Genomic DNA, 23,652 nt, shown 5'->3' with positions numbered 1-23,652 from the left:
CGCATTATGCCAAGTGCTGCATTTGTGTGGCAGATTTATTAAAATCGCAAGATTAATCTTTACATATATGAATTCTTGTGCAGCTAATTAATTTGCTCCCACAAATGTATTTATGTATATTACATACAGAAATTAATAAACTGTGCATACATACATCAATCTGTCAAATAAACTAGTGAACTGTGTGCACAAATCAAACCTGCACAAATGTATTTCTTTTTTCCAACAATGTTTTCTGGGTTACCAAACCATACAGAAAAAGGAGATCCAATTATTTACAGGGGGCTCTAATGCTGCATGTTTCTAGAGTTTGTTTTTTAAATTAATATTCTGTAATTCCACTCACTGATAGTCAGGATTGAGAATTCCCCCCCGACAAACTCATCAACAAATAGTGAAAAGCAATAATACTCTACACATTCTGGGTTGCTCCAAGCATCAGCACTGCAGGACAAACAGTTTAATGGCACACACAGCAGACAGACCGTTCCATGCAGACTATTAAGGATGGATTGAGATTGTTATGGGGAGTTAAGGAAACCAACGGTCAGAATGTGATTCCTTAGATAACAGTGCAACCATTTGCATTGTATGGCTATTTCTATGAACAACCTTGCTCGAGCGAAGCAGTGTAAAGACCGCGGAGAACGTCTGCTTTGTTTTAGAACAGGAAAGACAACTGATGTGTACAATAAATTATCATTGCTTTATATAAAATGTTTAGTTCATTGCTGTCAAATAGGTCAAGGGCCGACACTGACTGTAAAGACTGACATGTTATATATCATAAGTTATGTTTCTGTAATAAGGGAAATTGAAATTCTTCTCATCATCACGCTAATTTGTTGTCAACTACATTAAAGAGTGTTTGGTGTGTTCATTTAATCATTATTAGGCTTGCTGGAAAACAACAATCTTTGACGTTTAAAGACTAAACATAACTTGACATATAGTTAATCCAATGTAGATTGCTCTGACAAGTTCTGTGATTCACACTGACCTCATTTTTTTCAATGACTGGATTGGAACTGAAACCCGTGTGTAAATTAAAAATTAGGAAAAGCAGACTGCAAACTAGTATCAAACTATTTCTTTCAATCGTAACGATAAAGCAATTTGGGAAGACTTTGCTTAGATGCCTTGCTATTGTATTTGCAAGCACTGCAGCGCAAAGTCTGGCGGGAGCAGGAAGCTGGCAAATTTGGCGAGATCCAGTTCTGCTGCCAATCTTACCCGCTGTTTAGAAGGTACAAAGTTATCGAGTTCAATCTTCCATTCGACTGGAGGGGTAAAAGAATAACGAGGGAGAGAGGGAGGTTAAGGAGGCTGAACGTGTGTGAAGAAGGGAGAAAAATACATAGTTAATTGATCAAGGCAACTGTTAATAGGAACAAAACATTCGAGTCAAGCCTCTTTAAAGGAAGACAGCTTCACAGATACAGTTTGGTGGATGCTTAACAGGACTAATTCATTCAAATCTATTCAGGTAATTGAGTTTTTCTGTTGGTTCTGGTTTTCCATTTGGTTCTTTATTGCCATTTGTTTTGGCTTCTCCCAGATCACATCGACAGTTTGTGGAACAAACTTTGCAAACAATGCGATTAATCAATAAAACTCTTACAGTTTTATTTTTTATTTTGAAGCGTCTACCAAAACATATGGATGGATCAGAAGAGTCTACAGATGTTAATCTAATTTAAACAGATGTGTCTTAAGGAGGTGTCCTAAGTTAAGTACAATTAATTCCACCACAGTGGAGCAAGAGGGGAACTCTCCACTTTAAAGAGACTTGGCTTTTATTCCTTTTACGGAAGTTACGGATGCAAGAAAAAACAAAAAAAATACTACAGTGATTGGTCTCCACTGCTTGCATGGCTAGGTTAGTAGAAGACCAGTGGAGGTGACTGTGAGGCATGCAGAAGACTCTCTCTAAAGGCATGCACACAGGGGCCACAAGGGCTTGGGGTTGACCTTGGTTCGACTTTGGTCGGCCGCAAGTGGGCCGGGGGTGGGGGGGGGGTGGGGCTAACAGTTGGACTCGTCGTAGAGGTTGTTGGTGTCACAGAAGAAGCGCGAGCCCCGCTTGGCAGTTCGAGCGGTGAAGGGCACACTCTTCAAAACTGCAGGCAGAGAGAGAACATGTCACACCCCCGGAGCCTGGCACACAAGTGCCAACCATGCCCCTAACACACCTCAAAATAATAATAATTAAAAAAATAAAAAATAAACTTACAAAGAACATTAGTTTTTTCTCTATTCCCTGCCTAATTTGGAATCTGAAGTGTGTAATGAACTCAGCTCACTGATAATTCTTTTGCTGAATGTGGGAAAGATGTGGTTATGACATGACAGGCACGTACGTGCTCACAACACACAGGCACACGTATGCGCTCACGCCTCACAGGCATATGCACACACACAGTCAGACATCTTCCACAACATGCTGCTGAACTATCTGCTTCTTTTCACAGTGCAACCCCACAGCCCAGATACAAAACTGCAGCATCAGGAGGAGGAATAACGCAGCATTGCCTCCGACTGGAATCCAGCAGCACCAGGGAGATTCCAGGTACTATACGATCCCGTGAGCTAAGACACGGGACTGAGTTGTACCCTTTCATTAAATAAAAATCAATCAAATCAATTAATAAAAATAAATTCTTAAATAAGTAAAAACCTTCAGTTTCCAGTATTAGAGAGCAATTCAAATAACACCAGTCTTATTCAAAGAGTATTGGTGCTTAACACACTGATTGAAATAAGCCTTTATCCCCCCATATGTATCTATGGGATATATGACAAAACCCTCCCGGGAGTACAACAGCACAGACGTTTCCCCTGACTTGTTAGTTCATGTTATACAGTTAGGGGTATTGGACTCGGGTTGGGCGCGAGGGCACTAAAGCGGGTCGAGGAGGGTGGAAGTGCTGTAATTAGATATTACAACAAATCTCTTGCTTAAATCCGTAAGTCTGATTAATATCAGACAGCGCCCTGAATGGCAGTACCAGTGACCATGACTTGTCCTCGCCCTACCTGTAATGATGTCCTCGATGGTGCCATCTTTGCGCTCGTAAACGGGTCGGTGATCCTTGGCCTGTCGGCGCCTCAGCTCTGCGATCAGCTCGTGCTGCTGCTGCCGTTTCACCCTCTGCGTTTGTGACTTGGGGTGCAGAAAACACACAGACAAGTTAAATAAAACGAGCTGAGCATCTCACATACACACACAAAAGTATAATAATAAAGCTACTATCACAATACATTGATTTTTGCAATGAAGAGCACCCCGCCGACTTCCTGTCCAACCATGGTGAATAGGGCACAAACACGACCAGGCAGCAGTGTTTTCCTAGCACAGTTAGACCCTGGGCCTGGCCCTCTCACCTTCTGGTCCTGTTGCTTGGCTTCCTGAGCCAGGAGCTTCTCTCGCATGGCTTCCTCCTGCTTCTTCTTCTGCTCATTATCATGTTCTGCTTCCTATGGGGCGCACAGAGAGACACAGCCATATATTTTACTCCGTTTTATTTCATTTCCTTGCCAAAATCCTGTTATTCCTAGTAGATGCTGACCAGGAAAACTGTGACCTTACCTTGTAGGCCCTCACAAAGCGTACAAACACAGGGAAGAAGACCGAGGGGGGGGTTGTTTTGGCATTTTCCCCAAAATAGTTTACCACATTGTTAAAGGCCTCCTGTAAAACAGAGAGAAAGAGATGAGTACAGGGAGCAGTTGTCCTCTACACACAATGCAATGATTCCCTTCAAATAACCGAGGTCACCGTATGTCAAACAAATACGTCTAATGTGAACTGTCCAATGCAAAAATAGAAAGGCCCCAGAGGTAGGTATGGCAAAACTGGGGACAAACTGACATACTGGGCCAGTTTAAGACTGCCTGGTGTCCTCTCCTCTTACCTCCGCCGTCTTGGCATCTTTCTGCAGCTTGTCCAGCTGTCCTTCATTAGTGCTGACAAAGTTCTTGAGTACAGGGTGGTCATGGAGGCTGCACTCCCTGCGGATCAGGTCCATTCCCCGGCCCAACTCCCTTACATCGAGCAGCACATTTTCCAAAGACACTGTGAATGCCAGAAACACCATTCATACCAAAGTATTTTGGGACCCACGTCAACATTTGAACATATTTTACCCCCTGAAAGGAATACCATTTTACTAGTGTCAGTCTCATGGTAACTAAGGGCAGTTTTTCAAAACTTTTAACAGTGATCCAGATTTAGAACACTATATTAAGTGTACTTTTATGTGATTGATTTAAGTATCACTTTCCACTGAATGTTTTTGCATGCTTACATTTAGCAGCAGCATTTTCTGGGAGTGAATTTTTTTCAATTAAGTAAATTGGGAAAAAAAAAAAAAAATCACTTATCCAGATTAATTCAGAATTATATTGTACAACCCTTTTTATAAGAGCAGCTGGATTTTAATCTCAGGATTCTGCTCATTTAGTACAATAAGCAGGACATGAAAACCAATGGTACCTCAATATCATCAATGAGGAATGCAAAAGTTATATATTTTGTACATAAGTTACTGCATTTTCATGATTTATTGCTGAAGTGCACAGTGAACAAAGGGGTCTAAAAAGTTTAAAGGGCCACAAAAGGAGATGCATTGTTAATTCTTTATGGGCTCAGCTGGTTAAATTCCAGACGCCTGATCAATTTAACAGTTCACATTACGGAGGCGAGTTCTGCAATCCTGCATTCATTACAGGGTTGATGCTATTGCCAGTTGCAATTAGTTAAACAAAAAACATTTCATTACCACACCCCTGTGCAATTCTGGTCAAAGTTGGCTATGAAACAGTCCCAACTGGAGCCAGCCCCATCTAGATTAAAATGTAGCAGCTCACCCACTCAGAACTCTGGACACATTTAAAACAGATGGACCATTACCGATCCCTCCCCTTCATATTTTAAACATCCGGCACATCTCACCTGCAGCGGCTTTGTCGATGAAGTGCAGCTCGTTGGAGAAGGTGGCCAGCTCAGGGTACTTCTCTTTTACAATCAAGGCAATGTAGTGAAGCAGGGTCATTTTCCTGTCTGTGGATTTGGTGTCTAGGAGCTAAGGAACATAAAATAGATTAGAAAACAAAAGGTGGGTCATTCCTCTTATCTTGCCAGTTTGGCATTTAATATTTTTTGAACTAAGATTATCATCCAGACATTTAGCTTCAGAGAATTTGCATCAACTGCATGGCCAGGCAGCTTGTTACAGACGAGAGACTCTTGACAGTCCAGGAGATCACCTTCCCTTCACTAAAATAGTATATCACTAAATATTTTAGAGGGCTTATATAAGCTTGTGGTGAAAATATGAATTCTTATAGTAAGCATTTTTCCATAGAAACTATAAGACGTATTAAAACAAGAAGTGTTAAACCCCATGCAGCTAACTCTGGGATCCTTCTAGAAATCCATGGAAAAATGCATAATGGGGCTCAATTTCTAAACATTAAGAAACAGGTTGGAATATTCAAACAAGTGGAGATCCTAACAAGAAGGTAATAGTATTTAAGATTTCATAATTCCACTAAAAGCCTATATAAGCAATTTAAGGTATCTGTGTTTCATTAACAAAGCTCAGAATAGACAAATACATAAATTTCCTCTCTGCCAGTTGCCCATTGTAATACACATTATACTGGAAATTGGTACACAGAATGTAGTCTGTGTAGAATTGTGTATATTAGAGTTGTTCATAAAGATCCCAATGTTGCCTTATGAATACACTTACTCCTTTTCAAAAATTAAATTTGTATGTCTTAAGTTATTTAATGTTCAATTTATTTTGTCCTTGTTCAATGCTAACCAACTGCATAATAGACTTAATCTCTAAAAGTTACATTTTGTTTTGTTTTTTGGAAATACCACCTGAACATAGACTTCTGATATACATTATACATCATTTAGAGTATGGCTCTAAATGGTACAAACCAATTTGAAGCACCTCACATGCACCATATATGTATAAAGCATTTCATTATCATTATCATCATTATTATTATTATTAAGGGTTCTATTACCAGATCCAGACTTTGCAGCTTAAATCCATACACAGCACCCCGTTTACTGCTGTTCATGTAATTGCCCAAAGCTAATATAATCTGTATGGGGAGAGAGAGTAAAGTTAGTTGAAAGTTATAAATACATTAAAAAAAGATGACTCTGCTAAATCATAACCGATGCAAGGTTATTTACATTTCATGTCTATTAAGTAAAAATGGTATTAATAATACTATGAAAATATGAATATGTACTTGTATATCTCTTTACTTCCAGCTTATTCAATGTGTTCTCCTGAATTTTGTAGCACACACAAATACCAGTGACTGGTCCTATAGGTTTCATTATGATACAGAAAACTAGAGGTACTATTGTAGGCAGAGCAATACTATCCATCCATTACAAAAGGTTTGTCCTAATTAAGTGCATGAGTGCAATGACGAGTCAAGCTGAACATTTAATCAGCAGTTCCAAACTGTATAGAAACATTTGCAAAAAATCAAAGTTAAAGGAAAGACCTCTGTGCTGTATTGTATGACATTCCTCAGATCTGATTGTTCAAAGCACCACTAAAGATCTTACCTCTAGCATCCTCTTTAGCTTAGGTGAGGACTTCATGGATGCAGATGCAGCAATGATGGCATTCAGTTGCTGGGGAGACAAAAATACATTTATTTTTTTTAGGTGTGAAATCAACATGTCTTCATCAGTCTCTAGAGGAAGGCTATCAGGCCACATTTGACCTTCAAAGACACGGTGAAACAATGTACACAAATTTAAACAATATGATTTCCCTCTCCCAGACAGAAGAAAAATGTTTTGGTTTCCAAAACAAACAAGTTTTTGTTTTTGATGCGTGTCCGAGACAAAGCATGGGAAAGAGGGGGACAAAGACGCATTAAATCCACGGGACCTTCCCTTCAAAAAACAATCCATTTCCTTATTGGTATTAAAATAATGTAGCATTCGTTTGATTTTGCATTCTGAAGCTCTGATTTGAATTCTGCTGAAGCACTGCTGGAGATTTGACTTCTCACACTGCCAGATTAGATTACATGCTGTAACCCTGTTCCCCCTAAAACTCCTCTCTCGCAAGGAAAAATTCCCCAGCAGCACTTCTGCAGATGTTAGACCAAAAGGATTTATTTTATTAAGTTTTCAAATCAGAAAAAAAACACTAGGTCATCCTAAACCCTTGCCTGACCCATCCAGGACAGGGAAGACCCTGCAGTAGAGAAGACTGGGTTACCGGAGTTAGCATGGTGAGGTTCTCCTGGAAGTTTCCCACAAAGGTGATGATGTTCATGCGCTGGGTGAGACGCTCAATCTTGCTGAAGTACAGCATGAAGCGATCCTCCTCAGCCAGTTGGTCCAGCGGCCGCCGATCGCGCTCGTACTGGCGCATCACCTTCACCTCCGCCTCGGTGGGCAGGAACCGCATCAGACACTCCACGAAGTCCACCGGCAGGGCTTTCAGGTCAAACCTGCGTCACACAGAGAGCTGGTCATTTTAAAACCATTAGTGTTTAACAGATGGACAACCCACCCCCCCCCCCCCCCAACAACGGGGAATATCTAACAGACAACCTAGAGAGGAAATAAAGGCACAAACTACTGATTCCTATGTTAATGCATTACATGGTTCAGAACAAGCTTGTTGTTATTCATGATTTTGATACATTTGTATATCTACAGCTACCCCTCTTTATCTGTAACTTTTTCTTCCGGCTCAGAGGCAGCAGTAAATCACCCTCCAGAACTATGCTCCTTTGGGAGTTTGATTTGGATGAGACGAAGCACGCAGTTTCCGAAAACATACTTTCAGAGTTGTCGAATAACTACCAATCCAGAGCGCCCAAAGCCCAACTGCCGATAGAGTATACATTTCTATTCTTTCCACTCAAATCTATAGTTTAGAGTGGTTACAATCATAAGTTTACCCATGTACCTATACAGCCCATAAGTTTGACTGCCAGTGTATTTTGTGGAGAACATTTTAATTTTTAAGTCTATACTTAATGGGGACCTGAACATTCCCACTCTTTAAATATTTAGGGTGATCTACAGTGACTAAAATCTGGATTGGGACTCTCTAGGACCACAAGTGGAGACCACTGGACATGACATTCCCCAGCTCTATCAGGCCCTCAGCTCAGGATCAAGGCTGATGTACGCACGTGTGAATGGCTTTGCATATCTCCTCAGTGCTCTTCCCAGCTTTACGCAGAGTGATGGCCAGGTTTTTGGAGCGATTGGCATCAAGCAGGGTGACTTTGTTGAGGGTCTTCTGGGACACTTTAGTCTTGGTGCACGACAGGTCCACTATGGGGCCCTGGGCTTTGGTCTTGAAGAGCTCCTCAAACTTGTCCAAATCCAGTTCCTGACACACACACAACACAGCATTGACATGAAGAACCATAACACCAACACAGAGATAGAGAGCAATAAGGGGACACAGAGTTAGAACAATGCAAGGGGGGGGGGGGGGGGGTGTAGGAGAAAAGAGGACAGGATGAGAAAGTCAGAGAGGATATCACATGTCCGGGAAGGAATGGAGGGGAAATGAGAGAGGAAAGAGCGAAAGGGCAAAGGAGAAGAAAGGAAACAGTGAAAGAGAACCAGCTAAAAGATTGCTCACTTCTAGGACACGTTCATCGTCAATCTCGTTGAACACAGTGCCGTTGATTTGGTTGGGTTTGAGTGCAGTCCAGTTGAACACAGGTAGACGAAACTTGGTCTTAATGGGCTTCTTTATCCTGATCGCTGTTGAGCAAACAAAGGGGGAAATAGGAAGCAGTATTGCATCAGTGTGTCCAACACAGTCTGCAATTTCAAGCCCAAGGTTTTCACTATGGAAGCACCATCCCTTGCAGAGGTTTCTCACCTGAGAGGCCGAAACTGAGGATGACAGACGGAGATGCTCCTGGCAGAGGAGGGGCCAATGGGGGAGGAGGCGGCGGGGGAGGAACACACTCGCCTGAAGAGGAACAAAGAAAAACAAATGAAAAAACACTCTGCACCAGATGAGTGAACTGCTGTTAACTTCTTTGCTGTGCATATCCCAGGCAGAAACAAAATGCTGCAGAAATCAAAGTAAACGTTTGAGTCAATCTCCGAGCTGGCAGCATTACCTGGTGCTGGGGGCAGGGGTGGTGGCGGTGGTGGAGGGGGTGGGGGAGGTGGTGGTGGGGGTCCAGGGACAGCAGTTAGGCTACTGTCCCTAGCTGTCCCCAGGCCTCCCAGGCCACCCTGACCCCCTGGTCCTCCTGGTCCCCCGAGACCCTCTTGCTGGCTCCCTAGGGGCTCAATGGCGATGTCCCCGTCAGGTTTCATGCGCACGCGAATGCTGCCCTGCTGCTCCAACTCCTGTAGCCTCTTCTCAATGTTGAACTGCCTTTGGTAGGTCTCTTCTTTCTCTTTGATCATACGGCGCAGTGTGTGAACCTGGGTGCTGGTTGATTCATAGGTCTCCTAAATGGCCACAAGGGGGAGACATTGATTAGTGTAAGTATTTTGTACACAGCTATTCCTCAGAGCCACTATGTTTTCAATGTGTACTGAAAAAATTATCAGAAATGATCTCAAAGCATTTTCACAAAAATATATCAATTTCTTAAAAATATAAAAAACACTTTAACCAGTTGACCTAAGAACTGTGTATGCTGGAAACTACTGTAGCTGACATATGCTATAGAACAGGCAGATCGCTAACATGATCAGAGGTAAACATACTTTATTATATCTTCCTTTTCAACATCCACAAAACACTAGAATCAGTCTGCAGGCTGGTGAGAACTAGGATATCTATGATTTCCAGTGGGCTGGCAGGCACCTATTCTGGACATCTAACCACCTGTGTCTGGCTTCCACTAGGCCCAGATTAGGGAAAATATAGGACAGTGCAAATAACCTACCTTCACAGCCACCAGCTCCTTGTCTTTATGCAGCAGCTGTTTTTCCAGCTCAGCCACCCTCATCATGTTCTCATTCTCCACATCCAGAAGCTTCTCATTTACCTGCCAGTGAGAGAGCAAGAGAGAGAGAGAGAGAGAGCGAGAGCGAGTGTGTGTGTGTTAGGAGAGAGGTGTCCAGAAACTCTCAGAAAGAGGGAGGAGGTTAGAGCCAGAGAGAGAGAAAGGGATGAGCTAAAATCGATGCAAGGTTCTGAGTAACAGAGCATTACATAGATCTCATTCCCCACTCTCCCTCTCCCTGTCAGTTTCACTGACTCCACTCAACAACCTCATCAATAAGCAATGAGGACAAATCAAGCTCCATGACGCAGCACTAAGACTGAAAATTTAGAACTTTTGGAAAAATCTTTCTTCCTCCTGCCTCCTTTTAGCTCATGATTTTCTGCCTCTTGCGTTCATAGACTTTTGTTTCCCATTGATTTAAATCCAAAACTTTTTTGGGTGACATTTCCCGGACACATTTTGTGAGCTGTCCAAAACAAAGCACAGGGGAAAACCAAGTCTCACAACAGGAATCACTTGGATTGTTTTCAGTGGAGGCGTCAGGGCAGCAGATTCCAGGAGCCGCTGAGACGTGACATAGACAACTTAACAAAGCACACAAAGGGCGAATTAATGTAAAGGACAAAAAAAAAAAAAAGGGAGGAGAGAAAAAAGGCGAATCGACAGAAAAATAATAAAAACGAAAGCCTTTGCCCAGATAGATGCATCATGGGAGTTCCCATTTGAGTGATGTACAGTGGGAGCAAGCAGCACTGGGACAGGGCGAGCAGAAACCAGCCGGGGACATCAGCACCTCCCTGTGGCTTCTTCGGTGCCTGCATCAGTTCAAGCTGCATCACACGACCACCCCTTTTTTATATTTTTTATTGCTGTGGGTATTTTTGCACCCATAGAAGGCTCTGCTTTTTGTCCCCCTTAAGAATCACAATGACAGCAAGAAATTGTTGATTTCAAGTTGGGTGATAATGGGGATACTGCTCAGCAGAGTGGGAATCAAGCTTTGTGAAGCCCTGTGTGCAGGCATTAGGGTGTACAGTGTTGTGATGAGGGTGGCTGAGTGGCGGCAATCATCTGGACTTACGTGAGACAGATGTTCTTCCAGCTCCTCTACCTTCTCCAGAGCCACGTTTTTGGTCTCGGCATCCTCAAGCAGCCCCCCCACATCGAACACGTTGTCCAGATATGCCTGGATCTGCACTGACAGTTTGTCGCTCTCCGTGTGTCTGGACTTCTGCAAAGGAAGACGCCGTCTCACATGTCACCTCACACACACAGACCAGCACGAACACGGGATAGTGGCAGCTGCAATGTAGTTCCCATTTAATGCACAAGTTATTTTCCTATTTGTAAGGATTAAAGATGTTAATTAAACTCAGAGGGGTGGAAACACTTTTTTAAATGAAAACACAAGATTGACTAGAGGTAAATCTTACACTAAAACATATAGACCATTTTCCTCTAATTGCAGCTGTTCTACTGTAAATTAAAGTTAAAGCAATAAAATAGAAAACAACATTTCACCTGAATATATGTAATAGTTATTTAAGTTGGTTTATATGTATATACATGTATATGCATGTACAAACACAGTAGGTTAAATTAGCATAGACTATCGCCATGACCAAAACAAGTTCTTTGAACATCAATAAAGCCTATTAGCAACATCTTTTAGTAGAGTGACTATTGTCTAAATGGGACAAGATTAGTCAAATACATCTTCTCATCATGTGCAAGACTAATTCAAATATGAAATGTGGTAGGTGTAGGTGTTTGTTCTAGTGCACGGTTTTGCCTAGGGGATTACAAAAGCTGTAGAAGTCCAGGGCTAGAAAGGTACAAATATGGGTCAATACTGACTGGATACCAGTCCTGAGTCTATTAAGCAGATGTTGGGATTTAGTAAATACATCTTTAAAGGTTAGAAATAGCCAGAACATTCATGGATCAGCAAAGAATTTTGTAACAGCCTCACCTCCAAGAAGTCGTCCAGTCCCAGCTTGGTGAACTCGTACTGTAGGTGAACCCTGAAGTTCATGTCTTCTACTGAGTGGACCACAATATTGATGAACTGCATGCAAGCCACCTGAGATGTAGAGAAAGTCTTCATTCAATAAGGAGGGCTCTGACAAGTCTAACCCACTAATTATGAATTGGCAGGTTACGTACATTGTGATAAACACACATCAAGATTAATTGTAAATCATAAGCAAATGAACAAAACAAAAAAATGAACCTGTGTGGAAGTGCTTTACAAACCAAAGGCTGAAAATACTCCAAGACAAAGTTGTTGAAAGGTACAGATCAGGGGATTGCGTATATATATATAAAAAAAAGTCTTATATCCCTTGCAGCATGGTCAAGGCGATTATTAAGTAGTATGTGTATGGCACCACCAAGACCTTGCCTAGATAAGGCAATCCCTCCAAACCATGATGACCACTCAAGAAGGAGACTACCAAGGGATCAGAGAGGCTACCAAGAGGGCAAGGTCACCTTTGCTAGGGCTAAAGGCTTTTATGGCCAAGACTGCTCAAAGTGGTAAACTCTGGCCTGTATGGTACTCAAGAAACCCAACATTGAATCCCATTTGAAGTACACCTAAGAAAAAAAAGAAAAAAAAAGTGCTGTGGTCCTACATACCTAAAATTCAACTTTTTGGCAAAGCATTATGGTGCCAACCCAACAAAGTGCATCACCCAAAGAACACCATTCATACTATGAAGCACAGTGGTGGCAGCATCATGTTATGGGGATGTTCCTCATTGGCAGGGACTGGGGCACTTGTTAGGATAGAAAGGAAAAGTAATGGAACAAAGTATAGAAATGTCCTTGAGACAAACATGCTGCCCTCTGCTAGAAAGCTGTAACTGGGACAGATGTTTGCAGTTTAACAATGACAACGATCCAAAGCACACAGCCAAAACTACACTGGAGTGGCTAGGGAACAAAAAGGTAAATGTCCTTGAGTGAGTCAAATATTGAAATCCAGGAAGATTACAGACAAGTGTGTGCTCCAATATTAACACTGTCAGGGCCTCACCATGAAGTCAATGTTGCCTTCTTCACATCGGAAGTACTCCATGAGCTTCTCAAAGCGATGCTTTTCTTTACACACCTGGGTGACAAAAAATAATAACAATCACCATGTAGGTAGCAAGACCACACATTACAAATTCACAGTGTAACACAATTGTAAAACCATTTTAAAAAGTTTGTATTATCCAATAATATTTTACTATTTCTCTATTCTGCGGTTTGTATATTCCTTTGAACTAACAAGGTCATTATTTTATTAATGATGTTAGCAGTGTAACTCTGCAAATGTACTTTTATGTCAGTTTAAATTGTGCATGCATGTGCATGTGACTGGATGGGTGGAACTGGTTTCTTATTGAAAAGGAAGTTGGAATATTTTGAGAACTGATTTAGTCAAAGCACCTAAAATGTTCTAAAAAGCAAGTTGCAGATGAAGATGACAACGAAAATGTGTTGCTTCAGGAGGCATGAGTGTTTCGTACTGTGAACCCAGAATGCCAAGAGCCCACCAATGAAGGCAGTTAAAGGATACAGCTGGAATCACTAATAACCTGGAAAGGCTGAGGGAAGCCACAAGGAGCAACTGATGTGTGATAAACAAAGTTGCATGCCATGGGATCTCTTGGCTAAAGTATAGTTGGGATTATATCCAGGATATAATGACAAACTACACTCTTTACAGAGGCCTTGTACTGGATGCAACACTCGGGATTCCTGTCATTTATAGCTTTTGATTTGACCGATTTAATAAATACAACTTGAACTAACTGGAAATTGGCATACTTTTGCAATTTGATCTTTCCAATGATTATGCATGTAATATTAGAAAATAAGCACAGCCTGAATAAATAAATGTAGCTCCATGTTTTAATCTGTTAGCCATCAGAAGCAGGATTGCGCATAAAAAAAAAAAAAAACTCTACCCTGTGGTGCTCCTTTGAGCAAAGGTCAACAAACTAATTTTGTAAAGAAAATTAGTCCCCAATTACTGGAAGTTCATGGGAAGGAAAAAAGAAAAACAACGGAGAGACTGTTTGCCTTCAAGACAAACTCCCACCCACGTACACAGACAAACACACAGCTAAATAATAACATACAAAATGAGCCATTTCTCAACGACAGTCTTCATTTCCAACTCAGTGTTATATTTGATTTCAGTCTAAAGCTGAACTAATTTCCAGTATTCAACCACGTGAGCTGCATTATAAGGCAGGAACGGAACAAAGAATGTTTGGGCGACAGGAAAGGGAACAGACCAGAGTTATACAGATGCCAACAAACCCAGATTTCAAGGAGATCCGTCACGTAAATTCCTAGGTTGGGAGCTACATGCTACACAGTTAGCTCCATGAAGATTAATGTCTTTATTTTCAGAGAAGCTTGTATGTGGGAATTTCCTAAATCTTTAAAAGGTGCTGAGACAGGCAACCAAAAAAATAAACTTATGATCAGTCATGAAATAATATCCCTTTCAGGTGACTACATTTCTGGGTGTCTAGCAAGAAGTTACCCAGCCATGCAACTATAAAGGAAATGGGGCAGTTTGTACCATGGGGAAGATGCCATCTAATATCATATGGGGCTCTTAAACAATTAACAATGTGTGCCATATCCTTTCATGGATGCAAACCAACTGGTGCATATCAAAACTGTCCAAGGGAACTACTAAACACATTTTTCTTCAAAATGTAAGTTTTTACAACACGTTTATTCGAATGAGCCAATGCTTCCTTATAAGCACCATGTATTTAACCCCTTAAAAGAAGATGATTGATGTTATGTTGGATTAAAAATTAAATAAAAAATACAAATAGAATGTGCAGGTTTAAAAAGAAGGGAAGGTAGGGTTTTTGAATCTAGGACTGCATTTCATTGAACAAGTGAGTTTCCATTAGCCCGAAAACTCAATTTGGAGGCCATGTTTTGACTCCATGACTGATTAGCCTCACTCAGTCTCTGGGCTTCATCTAAGCTTCCATTGTTGGATAATTGACCTGTTCCTGTGCTTAGCTGGATAACTAAGGCTGAGTAGAGAAGTTAAATGGTGTGTATGCCTGGAGACTCCTGGGAATAGAAGAGCTCCTTTCCTGAAGGCCCTGTAGGAATGGGCAGATCCTTATCACAGCCCAGGGGTAACAGACATCTGTTTGTTCTTCCAAATCAGATGGTCACAAGACAGAACTGCTGCTCCCAACCCTCTTCCCAAGCACCCAGAACAGGGAAGCCCTCCCAAGGGCATCTCAAGTCAACTGATCGCATGTAGCTACTGAACCTAAAGCATTGCCCAAATCTCAAGGTGAAGACGTGAGCCTATAGGGTTAAATGGAGGCATTACAAGGCTAGAGTATAAGAAAAAAGTTCATACATGATCTATTAACAAAAACAGATTAAAATTTTATGAAAGTTGAATGTAATATCAAGCAAATATGTGCACTATTACTTCACATGTAGTGCCAGAAATACATTTATTTCAAAGTTCTGCTTTCTGAATAATATGGAAAACAATGTTTCTAGTAGAAAACTGATTCACGTTTAGAATAAAAAGGCCAACAAAACCCGAGGTTCCAATTCCCTGAAAAAACATCATAAGAACTTGGAGAAAAGGTAAATATTTAAGGGGATGTGCTGTTCAATTCTGTCAAGTAAATTGGGGATCTCCAGGAAAATGATTTTTCACTACTCTAGATTACTTTCAGTGGTTTAACATTTAACATTTGGTGCTGTACATGTTTGTGTTGTTCATTTAAAACGGAAACCTATGGAAAAAGGAGTAGAAAGGATTCTACTTTCAATTGGGGTTAATCCCTTTTGTTAATTTTCAATTACACAAGAATTCAATCTGGCCAATTTAAAATCCAGTTATTTTACTCCAGGACTTGCATAGGAATGAATCCCACATGGATCACTCACAGTATTTGAAAGACAAGAGTAAAGGAAGCTATTTGGACCTAGTGATTGTGGAGAGGTGGAGAAAGGACTAATAACTAATGTCTAAAGTAGCATTAACTTATGATTTGATCGTGTGTTACAATGGTTTAAAAAAATGTCAAATGTTTGTGTATGGTATGTCTGCCATTAGCTTTGAAAATTCAGATTAGTTAATGCTCAAGTGCTCCAAAAGTGAAATACTCAAAATTCCTCTCCCTAGTATAAACCGTAAAACCTGGAGATAAGGAGTGTGAGTGAATTATTACGACCACCAGGGCTGCCCTTCTCCCAGGGTGTTGGTGTCTGCGAGGCCACGAAGGAGCCTTACCTCTTTGAAGTTGTCAAATGCCGATAGAATGATTTCATGGCCTCCCCTCACCAGACACACTGCAGCCAGGAGCTCCAACACCAACGCCTTCGTCCTGCAAAAAACCCAAAGCCAAACGGCTAGTTTTTACCCACAGAAAATGAATAAAGCCCAGCACAAATGGGGTTACAGGTCATAAAGACATATATAAATCACTGCTATAGACAAACCTTGTAAAACATTTTCTTATTCTGAGCACAATTTTCTTAATGTTCTACTTCAAGCAGCACAAACCTAAATCCAGGAAAAATAAAGCACTCTCCTTACCTGGAATTCTTGTTGTTTAAACTAAGTGCGATTTCATTGACGGCATGAGGATGCGACATGACCAGGTTGAAGCCATACTGTAGAGAGAAGGAGAGAAGAAATTAAAATGGGCCTGAAATAAAAATACATAAACAGTCAAAAGAGGTTTTCATATATTTTGCAATTCCACAGTATTTTAATTGGAGAAGGGGAAAGTTACAAAACATTTTTCACAATTTTAATTGTCAATACAACATACTAGGACTGAAAATGAAGTCTGCCAAACAGACAGCTGTACTTTCAGCAGTTCAGTTGACATGCATTATATATTTTAGGGCTGTCAACCAATACATTTTTCAATTGCGATTAATCTCTAATTTTCACGAATTGATCACGATTAACTGCATAGTTAATCGTATGTTAAAATGACAAACATTTGAATTGTACATGAGTATAATTCTAGCAGAATGGGTGTAAAATAATTCCAAGGAATCCTTCAATCAAATCTTGTTTTAATAACAATTCCTGAAATCCTGTACAAAATGGTCTACCAAAAAAAAAAAAAAAGTCCAGCCTCATGAGTTTTCTTTACAGGTCCCCTATAAATGCGCTCGATTAAATCAGATTAACTTATACCACTGTCCTTTGGCTTGTGCCATGAAAAAAGGCTTTTGTATCCTGTATTTCTTTTGGTATAAACATTGTATCCTGATGATGCAAGACTCACTTGGAGATACCGAAGGATAGCCCTCGGGTTTGAATACCTCTTGTACCACTTTTCTCACAGCACAAAGTGGTAATATGTTATTGCATCCTCGTCCTAGCAACTGTTGCAGTAGCCTTGAATTTCTTGATGATGGATGATAATGGAAATTGGTAGATTAAGCTTTTTGTGATATTTTTCATAGCCAACACACAACCTGTGGAGGCCAATGACCCACTTTACAGACAACTGTCTGACTTTGGACGTCACTAATGGATTGCTTCTAAGTGCAACCGCCTTTTACACCTGGTGGAAAACTGTCAGTGCTTCAGTTTCAAGAATTTAAATTTGGATTTTTATCTACACACCATACTCCTCACTGTAAAGGGAAACATGTTTTATTGTGAAAATATATATTAAAAATACAAAACTGAAATATCATAATTGGATAAGCCTACACCCCCTGAATTAAAACTTGAAGGAAGCACCTTTAGCTGTTAGTCTGTTGGGAAAGGTCTCTACCAAAGCCTGTAACTCGGGCAAAGTTGCTAAGGTTTCTTGGTTGCCTCTCTGCACAGTTTCCTCCTTGTTTGGTCATCCAGTCAGGAGGGACGGCCTGATCTAGGCAGGGTCTTGGTGGTGCCAGACATCTTCCACTTCTTAATAATAGTCTTGCCCGTGCTCCAAGGGATATTCAAGACCTTTAATATGTTTTATACCCATTCACTGACTTTCAACAACTTGGTCATTGAGTTTATCCTGAAATCAGTCTTGTGAAATCGCTATAGTTTATCACAAGTGGAGGCCACATAGCTTGGTGTGTGATTTTGAAGGCGATTGCTTACACCTGGGCTAATTTAGGAAGGTAATAACAAACAGGGTGGACAATTATTGAAACAAGTCACTTATTAGTAAATTATTCCACAGATATTTTTTTAAAAATGAAAAAAATATAGATTTTAATTCCAGGCTATAAGGCAACAAAAGATGGGAAGTTTTGAAAACGGGTGTAGACTTTCTATTGGCACTATACAGAGCTACATTTTGGGGTGATGACAATTACAACCAAAATCAGTTATGAAACTTGATTTTGAAAGTTTTTTTCAAATGTCTATAGCACTTGCTAAAACTGATGCAGGAATTTTTCAAATTTTTATTGTGTGGGGCCAATTTAGTAACAGTTATTTTGTCAAAATTGTTTTCTTGTCCTTATAAAATGAGGAGTGCAATTGTAGACATATCCACTAGAGGGAGACTGAGAATTAGCCAGAGGGTTAAGAAATTTGAAACTGGATCTCAAGTAAAACTTCTCATAACTAACTGCCTCGTGAAGTGTTTGTATGTTATTTTTGTATTAAGACCTTGCTTACATTCCACTCCAAAATACACAATACATCTAATCACATCCTATTGCCTTTTAGCCCAATATGTTTTAATTATAAGAAGACGTGTTTTGTCTTGGTGATACATTTACATAACGATATCTCAAGATACCTAAACACACAAGATGTAGAAAAATGCAGCTAAGAAATTTGGCCTTCTTGTATAAATTTGTATATTGCATGATCTTAAATTAATCCAAAATCTATATACACAAATTGTATTAATATTACTTATTTAACAAATGTGATTTTGGAGCTTTACTATAATAGAATGGATAATCCTTATTTTGAACAGTTTAATCTGTAAGAATGCTGGCATGGTTCATTTTGACCTATCGGAAATGCTCGTTATCAACTGATACATGACATCAACAAACAGAAAATTACCATCTACCATCCATACTGGACATTAAAAAATGGTTAATCCCTGTCCCTATAATGCAGAGATATGATGACAATCAAGCTTTACTTAATAATCCTTTTCCAATCCACACTTTCAATTGTAAGTAATTGATTAAGAGCAATTAACAACTGTTTTAAGTAACGAGACTTGCCCAGAACAAGTCTTACTTTTGACTCATTGACTGACTAGTTAATTGCTCTAACAGACACATTGCTTTATAACCACTATCATCATTGTGGCAAAAGCAAAGATGGAGCACACAATTGAAGGCAGCGAGAAGTCCAAGTACTGTGACCATCAGTACTGCACTGCACTTTGTCCTGGACTTTAGGCCTGGCCAGATCCCAGCATACCTGATAGTTCATCACTGCTCGCAGGCACATGATACAGACGTGAACATCATCTTTCTGGCTGACCAGTCTCGAGTTCTTGATGGTCTTGTTGTTGGTTAGAGTGCTGTATCTGTAAGAGATAAGACATCATTTAATCCCGAAGTAACGGACCAGGAATTGTCCACACTGCAGCCCCATATACAGAACTGCTCCAGTTTTGTACAATTTTATGCAGTGAAAGAAAATAAAGGAATGAGAGAAGTTGATGAGCTTTAGAAAATAGATGGAGGAACACAGACAGAAGTTTAATGAAGATTTCATTTGCGCAGGGACCGCTCCTGAAAAAGACTAGAGGTGATTAGGGACAATGCAAAATAGTGATGGGTCCAAGTACCCTAACCCAGTGTTTCCCAACTCGAGTGATTGGGATGCTTAAGGGTAAGATATGTTACAGTAAATGTCAGGACAAACTAAAGTGTTTTTGGGTAAGTCTCTATCAACTTGTGCAATTTTTGGAATTCTTCTTGGCAGATTTGCTCAAGCTTCTTTAAGTTGCTTAGACAGTAATGTTCAAGTCTTCACATAGATTCTCAATATGATTCAGGTCAGGATTTTCACTGGGCCACTCAAGGACATTGACTTTCAACGTATTTAGCTACTCCTGTGTAGCTTTGGCGTTGTGAACTCAGCAATCCCAGCCACTGAAATAACTCTTTGAAAGTTGGTGCTGGTCTCACAGTGGCATCCCACACCAGTTTCCTCCTTGTCCAGATGCTTAGTTTGGAGGAACGCAGCGATCTTTAATATTTGTTTGTACCCTTCTCCTGATCTGTACTTTTCAATGATTTTATACCTGACTTGCTTTGAAAGCTCCTTTGTCTTCATGGTTGAGATTTTGCTTGAAAGTAGACCAAGCAACCTCAAAGAGACTGGTGTTTTTATTCTGATCATGAGAACCACTATTATTGTACACAGACAGACAGGCCATGGACTTCAGTCATGGTCCCTACTGAAAACGAGGCTCGGAAAGCATCAGTTCCAGAAGTGTAATAAACATGCATCACTGTTGTGTTCCTAGCCATGCGAGCGATTCCCATTGACACTTTGAAAAAAAGGGTCTCCTATGTAACCTAATGTTTATTTATTTAGATCTAAAAGGCAATAGCATAGTATAGCTAGGACTGCTCGTTTTTATTTTTAATTTTCCGGCTATCTGCCTTTAAGATTCATAACCGACATTGCTTTTTCTACCAGTTACAAAGTATAAATTAGTTAATTTAGGCATGCCAAGTAGTAATATTATTGTTTAACAGATCAACAATAGCTCAAGAGTGTGTAGCAAACACTTCAAGGACAATGTTTGCCTGTTATGTACTGTATTATTTTTTTATAAGATGTTTGGACCAGATTACCATGTCCGTCTTAGCAAACTGACTAACAGAAAATTTGTTTGCTTTCCGAGCCTCGTTTTCAAACCAAGATGGTGACGGCATGAATAAAGTCTATTCAACTAAGTGTGTGGTTTTTTTAAGGTCATTCTGTGCACCAGAATGAATGTAGGTTTGCCAAAATCCAAAGGTTTGAATATTTCATGACTTTTCAATTTTTATTTCATATTATTCATTTACTACTACTTTTTTTGCTATGAATGTGTGGACTAGGTTGTATATATATATATAAAAAACTAATTCCTATTTCAAAGTGACATGAGTGCAAGCTTTAAAGCAAGCACAATGTGAAAACTGATGATTGACACTGAGTGACTTTAAATCTGCAGGGATTTAGCATATTAGTTTAAGGGTCTTACTACTGCAGTAGTTGTCTGGGACCTGATGTGTGTGGGTAGGCTGAGGCAGTCAGGCCAAAATGTAATATTGAACTATAATTTGATTGTGTATTGCACTGGCATTTTAAAAAGATCTGTGGCCATCTACATAGGATAGTCAGGTGTATGGAGTATTACAAATGTTTGAGTACCGAAGCAGTGAAATACTCAAAATTCCTATCTTTAGCAGCAGCTCTAGGAATGTAGATAAGTTGCTGGGAGATCAGCTAAAACAAAAACAGGAAGAGCAGGATTTGAGGACAAAGGTTAAGAACTGCGTTGTGACAGAAGGTGCGACTGTGAGGGATGTCTGTTCGGAATAAATGGGTCTAAAAGAGAGCAAATCGTATTGTGCTAAATCATTGCAGTTCCTTGTGGCCTTATGATCAGTATTTTATGTAGATTTCCATTTTATATCTGAATAGCTTCCTTTTAAATACAATTCAAATATTACACTTCTTCCCGGTGGCATAGGTTTGGTTTCAGAATTGGGGGGGACGTGTCCCTTATGCCTATAGAGCCAGGTATACATTATTGGGGGGACAATGTAACATTCTCTTAACACTGAGGGAGACACGTTCCCCCCTAAACCTACACCTATCCGTCTTCCATTAGACTTGTGTGTCGTCTAAATCAGAGAGACCCTGCCAATAATTTACAGAACCACATACTTCTTGGTGAAATTGAAAACCTGGACTTGCTCTGATCACCAACAATGGAGTTGATGAATAGTATTCTGGCCTAACAACTGTCAAATGTTTATTGAATGAACTAGATGTTATGTTGCCATTTAACAGGACAATTGGATGAAAGTTAATATTGTCTGCCATTAGGTGTAAGCACTGGAAGCTTGTACTGCTCCACCCATTGAGTAGCATAACACAAAGATCCCTTCCCTTGTATGAAAAGGGGCAAGATATGCTCTTCCTGTTCACATAACAAGAAAACACATCCATTCAGTTTTATCCCTACTTACATTTATTGTATCTATATCTACAATCATTCTATTTTATAATTTTGTATCATGAAATTATGACCAAACCAGTAGAAAAAAAAGATTAAAGAACATTTTAAATTAGTTGTATCATGCACAAAATAAAAATTAATATAGCAGTGCCTAATATATATATATATATATATATATATATATATATACACACATACACACACACATATATATACACACATATATACACACACAGTGAGGGAAAAATATTTGATTCCCTGCTGATTTTGTACGTTTGCCCACTGACAAAGAAATGATCAGTATCATTTTAATGGTAGGTGTATTTTAACAGTGAGAGACAGAACAACAAAAAAATCCAGAAAAACACATTTCAAAAAAGTTATACATTGATTTGCATGTTAATGAGGGAAATAAGTATTTGATCCCCTATCAAATCAGCGAGATTTATGGCTCCCAGGTGTCTTTTATACAGGTAACGAGCTGAGATTAGGAGCACTCTCTTAAAGGGAGTGCTCCTAATCTCAGCTCGTTACCTGTATAAAAGACACCTGTCCACAGAAGCAATCAATCAATCAGATTCCAAACTCTCCAAGACCAAAGAGCTGTCCAAGGATGTCAGGGACAAGATTGTAGACATACACACGGCTGGAATGGGCTACAAGACCATCGCCAAGCAGCTTGGTGAGAAGGTGACAACAGTTGGTGCGATTATTCGCAAATGGAAGAAACACAAAATAACTGTCAGTCTCCCTCGGTCTGGGGCTCCATGCAAGATCTCACCTCGTGGAGTTTCAATGATCATGAGAACGGTGAGGAATCAGCCCAGAACTACACGGGAGGATCTTGTTAATGATCTCAAGGCAGCTGGAACCATAGTCACCAAGAAAACAATTGGTAACACAATACGCTGTGAAGGACTGAAATCCTGCAGCGCCCGCAGGGTCTCCCTGCTCAAGAAAGCACATGTACAGGCCCTTCTGAAGTTTGCCAATGAACATCTGAATGATTCAGAAGAGAACTGGGTGAAAGTGTTGTGGTCAGATGAGACCAAAATCAAGCTCTTTGGCATCAACTCAACTCGCCGTGTTTGGAGGAGGAGGAATGACCCCAAGAACACAATCCCCACCGTCAAACATGGAGGTGGAAACATTATGCTTTGGGGGTGTTTTTCTGCTAAGGGGACAGGACAACTACACCGCATCAAAGGGACAATGGACGGGGTCATGTACCGTCAAATCTTGGGTGAGAACCTCCTTCCCTCAGCCAGGGCATTGAAAATGGGTCGTGGATGGGTATTCCAGCATGACAATGACCCAAAACACACAGCCAAGGCAACAAAGGAGTGGCTCAAGAAGAAGCATATTAAGGTCCTGGAGTGGCCTAGCCAGTCTCCAGACCTTAATCCCATAAAAAATCTATGGAGGGAGCTGAAGGTTCGAGTTGCCAAACGTCAGCCTCGAA

At 40.3% G+C, this 23,652-nt stretch overlaps 1 protein-coding gene across 4 annotated transcripts in view; it reads right to left on the bottom strand.

The window, feature by feature from the left end:
- Positions 1 to 23,652, bottom strand: part of fmnl3 (formin-like 3) — a 73,360-nt gene that overhangs the window by 5,042 nt on the left and 44,666 nt on the right. For 3 of the 4 annotated variants that reach the window (XR_010817336.1, XR_010817338.1, XR_010817337.1), the window contains 20 exons: positions 19,421 to 19,529; positions 16,601 to 16,677; positions 16,295 to 16,388; positions 13,043 to 13,117; positions 11,975 to 12,085; positions 11,084 to 11,233; positions 9,940 to 10,041; positions 9,157 to 9,496; positions 8,910 to 9,002; positions 8,664 to 8,788; positions 8,203 to 8,405; positions 7,275 to 7,509; positions 6,608 to 6,676; positions 6,046 to 6,126; positions 4,955 to 5,084; positions 3,915 to 4,075; positions 3,590 to 3,691; positions 3,385 to 3,477; positions 3,037 to 3,163; positions 1,972 to 2,120 (listed from right to left, as the gene is read on the bottom strand). Coding sequence is in view for 1 of the 4 variants with exons in the window: in XM_066708172.1 (XP_066564269.1) it covers positions 1,234 to 1,280; positions 3,037 to 3,163; positions 3,385 to 3,477; positions 3,590 to 3,691; positions 3,915 to 4,075; positions 4,955 to 5,084; positions 6,046 to 6,126; positions 6,608 to 6,676; positions 7,275 to 7,509; positions 8,203 to 8,405; positions 8,664 to 8,788; positions 8,910 to 9,002; positions 9,157 to 9,496; positions 9,940 to 10,041; positions 11,084 to 11,233; positions 11,975 to 12,085; positions 13,043 to 13,117; positions 16,295 to 16,388; positions 16,601 to 16,677; positions 19,421 to 19,529 (2,524 nt within the window). In the remaining 3 variants the exon portion in view is untranslated. Of the gene's footprint in view, positions 1 to 1,233; positions 1,281 to 1,971; positions 2,121 to 3,036; positions 3,164 to 3,384; positions 3,478 to 3,589; positions 3,692 to 3,914; positions 4,076 to 4,954; positions 5,085 to 6,045; positions 6,127 to 6,607; positions 6,677 to 7,274; positions 7,510 to 8,202; positions 8,406 to 8,663; positions 8,789 to 8,909; positions 9,003 to 9,156; positions 9,497 to 9,939; positions 10,042 to 11,083; positions 11,234 to 11,974; positions 12,086 to 13,042; positions 13,118 to 16,294; positions 16,389 to 16,600; positions 16,678 to 19,420; positions 19,530 to 23,652 lie in introns of all 4 variants that reach the window. The other variant, XM_066708172.1, reaches the window with a different exon arrangement.

The sequence above is a fragment of the Amia ocellicauda genome, chromosome 7 (assembly GCF_036373705.1).
Source record: "Amia ocellicauda isolate fAmiCal2 chromosome 7, fAmiCal2.hap1, whole genome shotgun sequence".
Lineage (NCBI taxonomy): Eukaryota > Metazoa > Chordata > Actinopteri > Amiiformes > Amiidae > Amia > Amia ocellicauda.
Note: the sequence above shows the minus strand (reverse complement) of the source record. Positions and strands in the feature narration are given on the sequence as shown.